The sequence below is a fragment of the Haliotis rubra genome, unplaced genomic scaffold, assembly GCF_003918875.1.
Source record: "Haliotis rubra isolate DU_JTF1 unplaced genomic scaffold, ASM391887v1 Scf194, whole genome shotgun sequence".
Classification (NCBI taxonomy): domain Eukaryota; kingdom Metazoa; phylum Mollusca; class Gastropoda; order Lepetellida; family Haliotidae; genus Haliotis; species Haliotis rubra.
In genome coordinates, this window is record NW_025765936.1 from 661,452 (window position 1) to 675,018 (window position 13,567).

At 40.4% G+C, this 13,567-nt stretch overlaps 1 protein-coding gene across 1 annotated transcript; it reads right to left on the minus strand.

Annotated features, from left to right (window-relative positions):
* Nucleotides 1-495: 495 nt before the first annotated feature.
* Nucleotides 496-9,174, minus strand: LOC124274743. The gene is made up of 6 exons (XM_046710115.1): nt 8,984-9,174; nt 6,080-6,213; nt 5,640-5,737; nt 4,389-4,453; nt 1,757-1,881; nt 496-687 (listed from the first exon to the last, which is right to left on the minus strand). The coding sequence occupies exons 1-6, from the start codon at nt 9,117-9,119 to the stop codon at nt 496-498; spliced, it is 750 nt and encodes a 249-aa protein (XP_046566071.1). The 5' UTR covers nt 9,120-9,174.
* Nucleotides 9,175-13,567: the final 4,393 nt, after the last annotated feature.

A 13,567-nucleotide genomic window follows, 5' to 3' on the forward strand; every position in this document is an offset into this window, starting at 1 on the left:
TTCATCATCCGGCTCCGGCTCATCTCAAATCACTTTTGCCGCTTTTTGCGCGTCATTTCATCGTCGGCATTTCATCTCATCCGCGCTTCCGTCATCAATCAGCACCGTCATCCGGTCAGCGTCAGCGCTCAGATCCCTAAAATTTCATCATCCGTCGGCACAAAAATTCATCATCGGCGCATCGTCATTTCATCGAAATCAAACAAAACAAATCCGTCAGCGCTTTTTCACGATCAATCGCTTTTCCGTCATTTCGTCGTCCGGCTTTTTCGTTTCCGTCGTCGGAAATCAAACGTCAAAGTCCGTCAGGCTCGGCGCATCCGGATCCTCGTCAAAATCCGTCGGCGTCAGCGCATCATCCCGTCAAAATTTCATCCGTCAGCTTTTTCCGTCGTAAAGTCGAATTTCAAGATCAGATCGATCCCTCCATCCATCCATCCTTCCATTCCTTCCTTCCATTCCTCCATTCCTTCCATCCATCCATCCTTCCTTCCATCATTCCTTCCTGTCCCTCCATCCCTCCTTCCTGTCCTTCCATCCTTCCTCCTCCATCCCATCCATTTCATCTTCCTTGTCCATTTTTCCATCCATTCCTTCCTCTCTTCCATCCTTCCGGCGCTTCCAAAATCTCCATCCATTCCTCCATTTCCTTTCGTCCGTCTGTCCATTCCTCTCCATCCATCCATCCTTCCATCCATCCATTTCCATCATTCCATTCCTTCCATCTTACCATCTAGAAAACATTTATTTGGGAAAAAGATAACAGTGTTGAGTGTTGGTACATTTCGCAAATCAGTTGAAGTTAAGCAACGTTGGTTTGGCAGTTTGGCCGTGTTTGGCAGCTTGGCTGTGTTTGGAAAACTGACTGACTGAGTTTGGGTTTTACGCCGCTTTTAGCAATATTCCAGCAACATCACATTGTGCCCATGTGGGGATTCGAACCCGGGTCTTCGGCGTGACGAGCCAACGCTTTAACCATTAGGCTACCCCACAGCCCCCGTGTTTGGCAGAGTTTCTAAGACTTCTGTTCTGCTCCACACATTTAATCTAACCGCCTCCGTGGTGTAGTGGTTAGAGCGTCCGCCCGGAGAGCGGGAGGTCGCGGGTTCGGTCATACCAAAAGACGTTAAAATATGGGACTTGTTGGTCCCTGCCTGGCGCTCGGCATTAATGGGTACAACAAGGATTGGTCGGCTCGGAGTCAGTATAATGTGTCTGAGTGGGGTATTCAGGCTTCACTGCGGCATGGTATCTCAGTGAGCTAGCACTATAAAACCAGCTTAAGTCTGGGCTAGTACAAGCAGCCGCACATACACGTACACAGGCATGCACGTCGTCATATGAGCGAAATATTCTCAAGTACGACGTTAAACCCAATTTCACCTCACCTCAGTGGGCTAGCACTATAAAACCAGCTTCAGCCTGGGCTAGTACAAGCAGCCGCACATACACATACACACGCATGCACGTCGTCATATGAGCGAAATATTCTCAAGTACGACGTTAAACCCAAGTTCACCTCACCTCACATTTAACCCAGCTAAATCAAGTGTCTTCGTTCATAATATGCCTCTATTCAGCCAGCAGTGAATGGGTACATGATCTGTTGAGATGGTCATATGACTGTTACCGTTCTGGCGCCTCACAGGCAGCTTGGGTTGTATCTACTGATCCGTGTAATAATGTTAGCGCTTTGAGCATACACCTTGTGTTGTCAGAGCAATATAAGTACACACATCAATATTTTAGGGGTTACCTTCTGTGACGTCACCACATGCATCGCTCCCTGCCTTTGGGCTTCCACGGAATATTCCACCACACTTCCCAGAATGCTGTGCGGTACGACACGCCCACTTTCATCCATCCGGGGACCTTTATGCGCTGAGAAACAAAAGATTACATCTCATGAAATTTCACGTTTGGACTGATGCTTTTGAAAGCATTTATGCGGTGATGGGGTAGCCTAGTGGTTAAAGGGTTCGCTCGTCACGCCGAAGACCCGGGTTCGATTCCCGGCGTGGATACAATGTGTGAAGCCCATTTCTGGTGTCCCCTGCCATGATATTACTGGAATATTGCTAAAAGCGATGTAAAACTACACTCACTCACTATGAAAGAAAAGAGTTGCAATACACTGTGATGACAACGTGTCAATACAGTTAATTTTACAGTTAATTTTAACATTGTAAAGCAAAGCCCGCCAACATGGGGTTTCCTGGTAAGGAACTACATGTAGTTCCTCAGTAAACTTTTCCTAAAAGGCCATGAACTTGATCAGGTGGTTAAGTTCAGCAGCTTAGTTGATATCATGTCATCGCGTCACTTCTGCCCGAATATAGATGCTCCTGATGTCAGTCACTAGATTATCTAGTCCAGAGTTGATAACTTAGAGATCGCTGTGCGTTTAAGGATATGGTCTCTGAGCTGGGGAACACACTCCGGCACAGTGATGACTGGCCGCTAGACTAACGCTTAGTCTCTGGATATATATAATTTTAGGGCTGCGCAATATAACCGATTTACCGGTTCAGGCATGAAATCAATACGCATTGCGTTACGCTGATCGAAAACCGGTATTTCGACATGCATTCGGAAAACCTCGTAACAGTCGGAAATCTTCGGGTATTTCCGTTTTTCACACCGGAAGTCAAGTTAAGTTCAGTTTGAAGTGTTTCGAAATGTTTTGGATCTGAATGTTATAAATATTTAGTCATTAATGACCAGTGATCAAGTTCTTTTCCTTGTTTCATTTGTGCCAAATATTATTTATTTTGACATGATTAAAAGTTTTTATTAAAGCTTAATCAAACATAGTGATTTTGTTGTGTTTTTGCTTTATAGCTCAAGCATTAACTCGATTATAAGTAGGGGTGGGGTTTTTTTAGAACAAATTCTTGTAACATATTGCAGTACTTAAGAAATACAGTTCGCTCTACCACCATGTATAGTGTAATAAAGCACACTTTTGCCCTGAACTATTATAGTTAAAGTACGAAGACGCTTGCGTCCGAGGTGCTTTAACGTTATAATAGTTAAGGGCGAAAGTGTGCTTTATTACACTATACATGGTGGTAGAGCGAACTGTATTTCTTTTATGAGATGCCAAATTTAATACTTTGTGAGGAAAAATTACGATTAATTTAAGGCAGAAACAAACGACGGTGTCGGTGACCTAAATTAAGAATCCTCGCACAGGGCTAACTGCCGGCTATATAACCAGTACAGTTATCCCCTAAATATATGCTTTCGCATCGCAATATTAAAATTCTCTGCAATACCCACCCCTAATAATTTGGATAGTAAGAAACCAACCCATATAAATTGAAAAGGTGCCCCAAGGAGACCAGAGATTCAGAGCCTGAAGAAATCTGGACTTGCTTCATTTAGGACTTTAGCATTGCAGAGAGGGCTTGGCAGAAGGGAAAATAATGTGGTTTGGGGACTGTGAGACAAACTAACTGGCTGCATGAAACTGGTCAGGGAAGTGGCTCAGGAAGTTCTGATTATCAGGTTGTTAAGTCTGCAGATCTGAAGGCTTATGAATTGGCCCATGAAACGTTCTGGCCAAAGATTTGGTCTCCTAATATAAGCAACGGTTCTACTTTTGTCAAGTTTGAAAATCGAAACTTTGTTTTATATGTAGTGTCAATGGTGAGCTTGACACTTTGAGGCAGTTGGTTTTTAAAGAAGCAGTGTATGTTAGGGTCTATTTGGGCTACACCAGGATTCTACTTTGGTTGATGATTATTATTGACTTTCCTATATGGTTTTAGTTTAGGGCAAAGGGTTACAAACTAATCAAAAGGATCAACGGAAACTTGAATGAAACCAAGCACTTGATAACTGGTCTTCACAAACCAATCAAAAATAATTTCTGGTCATAGGTTGTCACGGTTATAGATGTGAGAAGTACAGTAAATATCCCCCTGGCAGGGGTGGAAATAACCCATTGCCCGACGTCCGAGTCCAGTGGTTTTTTCTGTCGGGCAAGCAAATTTGTATATCACACTGTACCGGTGTCCAGTTGACTTTCCGACGTTAATTATGTTGTTTATTTTAAAAATCAACAAGAAAACGACCGGTACAGTGGAAAAATTATCAGGGCAAGTGATTTTACATGTGCCACTGTACCGGAGTACACTAGCAATTTTAAAGTATTTCCACCCCTGCCTGGTTCTCGTCCTGACAGTTCTAAGTCTGGTTTTGACTCTGTTGACAAGAAGACAAGTTCTACTCCAGGATGGTTCAACAAGTAAGTCTGGACTTCCGGTGGTGCCAACTAAAGCACAGACTCAGGGATAGACTGACATCGAACCAAATCCCCCCAAATACCAAAGCTTACCTGTACTTTAGGTGCTGGTGAGCTACTATCATGCACTACGACGTACCTGGCAGCGTGAGCGGAACCGCCTCGACGTCGCTCGGGGCTGGCACCGCCACTGCTACAGTCATTCTGGGAAGTGTGAACATAGATGTTAATCAAGTTATTTCATTATTATGTAGAATACCTAAGACGATAGATACAACTCCAAAGAAATTAAAGATCACCTGATTTCTTCAAGTAATAATGGATAATATATGTATTATTTTACATTTTGGCCATTACTACTTGGGGCAGAGGTGAAAGTGTTTGCCAGTCACACCGAAGACCCGTGTTCAATTCCCGTCATGGGTACAATATGTGACAATATGTACAAACGTATGTTTTAAGCTCGTGTGTAAGTTTGAAAGGTTTGATTGTCGCTGTGATCCGGGTTTATTAATGTATGAGTTTTGCGAGTGTCGTGAGTCTTTGTGGCGCAAGTCTTAGCGCAATTACTAGAAGATCAGGGCAAGAATTGGCCTTCAGTAACCCATGCTTGTCGCAAGAGGCGACTAACGGGATCGGGTGGTCAGACTCGCTGACTTGGTTGACACATGTCATCGTATCCCAATTGCGTAGATCGCTGCTCATGATGTTGATCACTGGATTGTCTGGTCCAGACTCGATTATTTACAGACCACCGCCATATAGCTGGAATATTGCTGGGTGCGGCGTTAAACAACAAAGAAACATAAACAAACTTCAGGCAACTACAGTTACGAATCTGTTTGCACGCTATTTCGGCAATGAATGTAATTATAATTTCATATGACATACGCAACGCACCTAAAGCAATGGATATAATTTGAATTCGAGGTACGTCATTGTACCAGTTGAAGTGCAACTACTGCAGGGCGCCTAATGTAAATCAAGAGAGGTGACTATGTTAGGGCAACTACTGCGTTGGCCCAAATTTCAAGTATTACAGATGACAAAGTTAGGGCAACTACTGCAATGGGCCAAATTTCAAGTATGACAGTTGACAATGTAAGGGCAACTCCTGCATTGGCCCAAATTTGAAGTATTTCAGAAGAAAATGTTAGGGCAACTCTCGCACTGGCCCACATTTAAAGAATGGCAGTTGACGATGTTAGGGCAACTACTGCAATGAAACTATTATAACCTATGACAGTTGACAATAGTAGGACAACTCTTGTATTGACCCTAATTTAATTATATATAAAGAAACTATTATGACGTATGACAGTTGTCAGTCGACAATGTCGGGGCAACTACTGTACTGGGCCCAATGTGCCGAGTGGCAGTCTAGACTGACCTCCTCCTGTAGTTAGGGTTTTTCTTCTTCACTGTGAAACTGACCACCTTCTCCTTCTTCTCCTGCGTGGCATCTTGACGGACCATCTCTTCTCTCAGCTGAAAACACACATGAGGACAATCTGTTCAAAATCAGATCTTTGGATATGCATCTTTACATATGACAAAGATAAACTGAACCTTGAACGATCTTTGCTTTTCTTATCGAGATGTTTGTTCGGTGGATTGTTGCTTAACACAGCAGTCAGCAATATCCCAACTGGCGGTGATCTGTAAATAATAGAGTCTGGACCAAACAGTCCAATGACATGTATTGATAAGTCAGCGAGCCTGACCACCCTACCCTGTATTTCGCCACCTTGGTCAAGCATGGGTTCTTGAAAAACATTTTAAGTATGGCTATTCACGGGTCTTTTTGCAATATGAATTCAAGATACTTACCTTTTCCAAACCAGCAGAAGCTTTTAATTTGGCCAGCATTTGTTCCCACTCAGCTTTCCTGAGTTGTTCAGCCATAGCGGCCTCATCAGCCTCCTCCATGTGGGCATCCTTCTTCCTCCTTCCTTTTCCTCGCCCTGGGTATAAGTTAGTGAGTGAATTGGGTTTGAGTTGTATTCAAGTTTAATCCCTCCGGGAGTGTCAGATTAATGGGGGAAGAAAAACCGAAGTAAAAGAATGTGTGATACTTGTAGGAAACTATATCTGGTGTCCCTTGCCGTGACAAGTGCCTATTCCTGAGCTCTCTCTCTCCTCTCTCTCTCTCTCTCTCTCTCTCTCTCTCTCTCTATGGGTGTTTATCAATGAATGCATTACATACTAACAAGGAAGATTTCAGAACCCAGGTCAAGTTTTATGCTTACAATACACACATTTTTTTGCATTCAGTTGTTTTTATTCAAGAATCCCGCCATATAGCTGGAATATTGCTGAGTACAGTGTAAAACTAAACTAACTCACTCACTTATTCAAGAGTCGATATATCGCGTATTGTTGCGCAGCATAAATATATAACGTAGATATATATCATATAGTAATAAATAACATAGTAATACATGTCATAGTAATAAATGTGCTTTTCCCCCGTGCAGTGCATTGAGCGAGTATACTTTTACGCCCCCTTTAGAAATATTCCAGCAATATCACGGCGGGGGACACCAGAAATTGGCTGCATACATTGTACCCATGCGGGGAATCGAACTCGGGACTTCGGCGTGACGAACGAACGAACACTTTAACCACTAGGCTACCCCACCGCCCCTGAAGTGAAAGAGAGTTTACAGGCATGTATTGCTTAATGGCAAATATTCAACACGCTGAGGTACAGCCATGCTGGCGACCATATACCAAACGCTACATATTCTAAATTTCAAAGATCATAGAAAGTATACCGAGTTTGTAACGAGGTCGGGTGGTCAGATTCGTTGACTAGGTTGACATATGTCATCGTATCCCAATTGCGTAGATGGATGCTCATGATGTTGATCACTGGATTGTCTGGTCCAGACTCGACTATTTACCGACCGCCGCCATATAGCTGGAATATTGCTGAGTGCGGCGTTAACCAAACTACTACTGTTTGAGCGTTTAAACGTTTCGTCGCTTATTAGAGCGTGTCAGACTGGAAAACTGCTATTTTATCATATCGATATCAGATATTTTCTAATTGAAAATGAAACATATGATTAAATCAACTGGAGGTACAGTTTCATATAATATCAGAAACTTCAGATATTTTCGGTACACATGCTTTACACCCGACACCTACCTACCACATGTGATTAGGTGCCTTACCCAAGACTTAAACCCTAAACCCCTCAAAATAACCCTAATAAATAAAATAAATTGACCAAAGCTGCGAATAATATAATATGGCGGAAGGTGTCCGGTGTAGTACATTCTCGCCAACTAATTAAAAATGAAACACATGATAAAATCAGCTGAGAGGTATAGTTTCATATGATAAAATATCCACGATGGCCAACCTATATCAGACTGGGACACTGCTGTTATTTGATATCGTTAACTTCAGATATTTTAATTTGAAAATCAAACACATGGTAAAACTGGAACAGACTGCTGTTATATAACATCGCTAGCTTAAGATATTTATTAACTGAGTGAGTGAGTTTAGTTTTACGCCATACTCAGCAATATTCCATCTATATGGCGGCTATTTATTAACTGAAAATCAAACAAATGATAAAATCAGCTGTTATGTATAGTTTCATGTGATTAAATATCCACATGTCAAACTGGAAAAGACTGCCGTTATGTAATATCTCTAACTTATGATCTAACTGCAAATCAAACAAATGATAAAATCAGCTGTTATGTATAGTTTCATGTGATTAAATATCCACATGTCAAACTGGAAAAGACTGCCGTTATGTAATATCTCTAACTTATGATCTAACTGCAAATCAAACGAATGATAAAATCAGCTGTTATGTATAGTTTCATGTGATTAAATATCCACATGTCAAACTGGAAAAGACTGCCGTTATGTAATATCTCTAACTTATGATCTAACTGCAAATCAAACGAATGCTAAAATCAGCTAAGAGGTTATATGATAAAATACCCATGATGGCTAACCTGTGAGTGAGTTAGTGAGTTAATATTTAACGTCATATCGGCATTATTTCAGCCATATCGTGACGAGAACAAATTATAATTATATTGAAGATCAATAAAGTTAGAGATTAAAAACCTGTTGACGTAGAACAGTAAAACTACTAGTATATCACAGATATTCATTTAAATCTAGTAATTAAATCTAAAATACTGGAACTATAAATGACAATACAATAAAAAACCAGGCTATAGATTGCCAACGACTGAAGATAGATCACCATACTGAATGAATGAATGAATTAATTAATTGTTTATTGTTTATTGTTTATTGTTTATACTAGTGACCATCGGGACTTACAGTACATTTGCTTCCTGCATGGACCCTATAGCTGGATTTACATCATCCCTTCAGCCGTCAGCAATTCAGCAAATCTAGCCATATATTAAAAAGACACGTATTCTACGATTAAAAAAGTGGAAAGTTTTAATTTACTTTGAATGTTTTTGGACTTACGTACCCTCTCAGGGCTAACCTGTGTCAGACTGGGGCTGTTATATACTATCGCTAACTTAAGATATTTATTAACTGCAAATCAAACGAATGATAAAAACAGCTAAGAGGTCATTTGATAAAATATCGATGAAGGCTAACCTGTGTCAGACTGGGGCTGTTATATACTATCGCTAACTTAAGATATTTATTAACTGCAAATCAAACGAATGATAAAAACAGCTAAGAGGTCATTTGATAAAATATCGATGAAGGCTAACCTGTGTCGGACTGGGATACACTGCTGCTGATGCGGGAGAGTGATTTTTTCTTGGCCCCCATCCCCGAGTCATTGGTAGATGGAACGCCGAGACCCTTGATGATGGACTGCGCCCTCACCTTCCTCCTCTCGCTCATGGTTGTTTTCTTTCAGACACAATCGGCACGTCAGTCGGAACGTGTGGCTGCAGACTGTCGATGTCTATTGTCTTGACGTCACAAATGAAAGCGATGACGCAGGGTGATTATGACGTCACGTTGTCGCATTCCGGGTCTCGATCCACAAAGCGTAACTCTATAGTCTATCATAGGCTTACAAATGTCGTAGTGCTAGGAGCGTTTTGTGGATCGCGACCCTGTTCCTAATTTCCGAAAGAAATTCAACTCAGCTTTGAGCTTAACTTTGCAAAAGTAAATTGACGTTAACAATATTCTACTTAATTCATAAACTGAGTCTATAGGGTTCATTCGCAGGAAGGCGACATTTTAGTTTCAGCTTTTCGCACCAAGGCGAAACACGGTACCCTCTGATGTTTATGTAAGGGCTTACTGGGAGATTAACAGGGGATTAGCGTACGGGTGGCGACTAAATTTGTACTAATTTATACGTGAACACAGTTCATGGGTGGTTCATGCTGACACTGATTTCGTGAACAGTTTTTGTCGAACTGTTATTTACAATTGATGGGTTATCATAAGAGTTCGTATCAATCGCATAAAACGACGTCAACAGTATTACATAAATATGCCGATACAAGAGTCATCTTAACTCGATTTCTGACACATGGCGAATGAACAGCTACAGTACAAGTATTTCTATCTCTCTGCTGTTGACACCATATACGGCGATGGAACTTTCTACGTAGTTCCATCCTTCCGGGTACCCCCTACATGCTCAGGTCAACGGATAGATGGCGCCACTAGTGTTCTTACTTTTCCAGACAAGAAACAGACTATAGTCCGTTTGAGTCAGAAACGGACCGATGAATTGCAAATTTGTTCATTGTACAAAATTGCCACATAAATATAAATAGTACACATGTTTATCATTTACTAATACCCAACAGCTTTCTGATTTTTGAAAATTTTCCGGACTCCACCCAAAAAAGTTGTTTAAGAAACTATCATCATTGAAAACGCAAAAGTTGTTATCTGTCGCGGCGGGGTGAAACCGCAGAAACGGAACAGCCACTATCTCGTCGTGCACGGGATACACTGACTCAAACGGACTGTACCTACGAACGAGCTTTCTCACTTGTGACGGATGCAGCGGCGACTAGGGGTTTCCCTCTAATTCCAGAATGCGTCCAGGTAATCAATACGTACTTACAAATATAAGATAAGATACTTAGCAAATATCACAGATGGACTTCGAATTGATGCTTTGTACATATTTTAATGATTAAGAAATAAAAGTAGCATGTTAGATGATACTTTGTACGGTGTCCTCTTATTTGTGAGAACTCCCAGTTGTGAGACACATTAATTAATGGTTCAGTACACGTAGGTGGTGTTTCCACATCCCTACAATGAAAGTGGGATCAGCCCAGCCCAGCACCCACAGGAGGCATAGTTCATTGATGAGTTGACTAATGAAATAGATTTTCAAAGATTATATTTACACAGAAGAAATAGTTCAATAAACACTTTATTGATTCAGAAGAATAACACATATTTATTGACTATCATGAAGTTTGAAAGTAATTTTAGTTTGAACATATTTTATTATTATTTATGAAAATGAATTGGGATTGGTGAAGTATTACTGCTCATGTTAACACCGCTCCCATGCATCATAAAATATAAAGCGAAATGGAGGATGTGACGTCATCGATATTGACTATTGCAAAAATATATTTTTAAATACATATAAATATATACAGATTACATCAAATGCAACTATTCTCTAAGTAGTCATAATTAGAGACTTACAGTTATTATTATTGTCTAACAAGCTATTTTAGGAATATAAATCAATCACGAGAAAGTTGTTGAGTTAATTTAAGCATTTCCCTGGGAAAATTTGAAGCTGTGTCTTGATGATGATATAATCGTGGACGATTCAAATATATTCTGGTTTTACACAAGGAGTAAATTCTTTGTTTCCGTTCAAAATATTATCAGGTTATAACGGGTAGTTGATATCCACAAAGAGCAGCTGCACTGTCAATTAAATGTCTGTTATACTTATCGGCGATTGGATCGCTAGATCGGAGCCTGAGGCGGCAGTGAACGATTTGACAAAAACAAGAGCCATAATTAAGATCAATATAAATCTTTTTTCGTTTTTTTGTGATTAGGTTTTAAAATTCTTTGAGACTGCATGACTCTTTGGAATTTGGCAGGGCATTCTATAAATTTATTGTGTCGGGTAGAAAGCGTTTGGCATGAGAGGCAGTTCGACTGGAAATTTCTTGTATTTCATAGTTATTTCTTAAACTATAGCTTGTAGTTTCGGAGACGGTGAAAATCTGAGTAGGTAAATTAATTTCTCTTTGATCACGAAGTTACCTACACAAAGTGTTTAATTATTAAAGACATTTACATGAGTATGTTAATCAATTTATCTCATAAAGTTTCATTAAGTAACCTCCACAAGATTCAGTTACATAGCAAATCAGTAAATAGCTAGGGTTAATCCATTCTATCAGACAGGGGAGTATGGTGTGTTTTCGTTGTTAATTACCTTCTCCACTGTCTCATAACTGGGAGTCTCACAACTGGGAGTCTCACAACTGGGAGTTCTCACAAAAAAATTAGCATGGGAGTAGACCCTTTGTACATATTTTAATGATGAAGAAAATAAATTAGCAAGTGAAATGATAAAATGATACGATGATAAATTGTTATTTTGTACATATGTATGAATAAAATGAACATGAACGTCTTGTGGTTGTCGCCTTCCTCTGGGATTAGGTTTCTTGTATAAACAAACACCCGAACTCATTGTTGCAAATATCCACCCTTTTCGCACGAAGGCGAAAGCGAAAAACTGCCCATGTTTTTACACGCTCAAAAAAGTCGCCTTCCTGCGAAGACACCGTCTATACATATGGAAATACATTAACCCCTGGGTGCCACAGGGACATATATGTCCTTCCCCTTCAACCCGCAATTTGAAGTCCAATAAAAATCAAAATATCCCACGCACACAAATACACTTCACAATTTCGAATTCTGTGGGAAATTTCCTGTTTCTTGATACCATCCACCATTATTTTAGACAAAGCTCAAGTGCTGAAAATGACCTTTCATGTCGCCATTTTTGACACAGTACGAAATCGCGATTCACTGCGTTATTTGCTGTATGTTTTGAAAAGTGAAAATCGGATAATTACTGGGAGTATTGAATTTCAAAAATAGCATATCAATGATCACTGATATCAGTTTTACATGAAATCGCTTGTGATAATTCTGAAACGTTGCCGATGAATCTAGAATCGGTTGGGATGTTTTCGAAAATACTGAAGCGCATATCATTAGCTTATTCTAAAACGTACTGGTCATGACGTCATTCTGCACGTAACTGTCCATCATACTTCCGGTAGAGTACTAGTTTATATTATGACATTAGGACTGACTGACTGAGTTTAGTTTTACGCCGCTTTTAGCAATATTCCACGGCGAATCCAGAAATGGATCCATACATTGTGCCCATGTGGAATCGAACCCGGGTCTTCGGCATGACGAGCCAACGCTTTAACCACTAGGCTACCACACCGCCCCTATGACATTAGGAAGCGATTGTATGTCATTAAACTAGTTCTCGGGTATATAGAGAATACGTTTATTACCTTACTGTCAGAATAAAATATGTGCGTAAGCCCTTTAGTTGTTAGAATCGTCAAACAGCGTAGGGATGACAGGTTGTTTTATGGGTGCCGCGATCTTTGTTTACGAATCTCTCGCATGGTCACTGCAGCGGGTGCATTTCCATTGTGACGTCATTGTAATTAAGGATAAAAGGGAGACTTTGATGGGCATTTTAGAAGTTGAGTTGATGAAGAATAATGACAATTATTATGGATATACAACTTCTTTTATTCTGTGGAGGCGACGTTTCGACATAGGTTCTAATGTCGTTGTCAAGCAAGTGATACATGAGTAACAAATTGAGAGAATATATACAGGAGTTGTTGTTACAGTAGATAGGGAATGAGTTGTTTATACAATAGATGAGGTTGATGTACAACGTTTGTATGAGAGATTGAGTAAATCGATAGGAAGCCAGTAGGGTGACATACAAGGACTGAATTAGAGCGTATACAACTGATAGGAAACCAGGTGGATGTTTATACAAAGGATGGGGTTGATGTACATAGTTGGAATGAAACAGGTAATGTACACAAGAAATATATTGATTACTTCATCAAGTGATGGTAGGCATTGGGAATGTAGTATCCTTCATCTCTGTTATAGACCGATCCAGTCCCGGCCGATAAGCCCCGCCCACTTCGTTTTTGACGTTAGGGGGGACAACCACTGGCAAATCACAATGGCGTCACCGCCGGCGAAACGTTACGTGATTGCGAACGTTGTTGGTGAATTCTGCTTGTGATACTTTGGCATCCGTCGTTTGTGAATGT

Bases quoted from the DNA above. Each gene is read 5' to 3' on its own strand.
- LOC124274743 (XM_046710115.1), bottom strand. From the start codon at position 9,119: ATGAGCGAGAGGAGGAAGGTGAGGGCGCAGTCCATCATCAAGGGTCTC. The intron at 5,738-6,079 runs GTAAGTATCTTG...GTGTGTTTTCAG, and splicing joins CTTCTGCTGGTTTGGAAAAG to CTGAGAGAAGAGATGGTCCG. The intron at 1,882-4,388 runs GTACGTCGTAGT...TTTGTTTCTCAG, and splicing joins GGTTCCGCTCACGCTGCCAG to CGCATAAAGGTCCCCGGATG.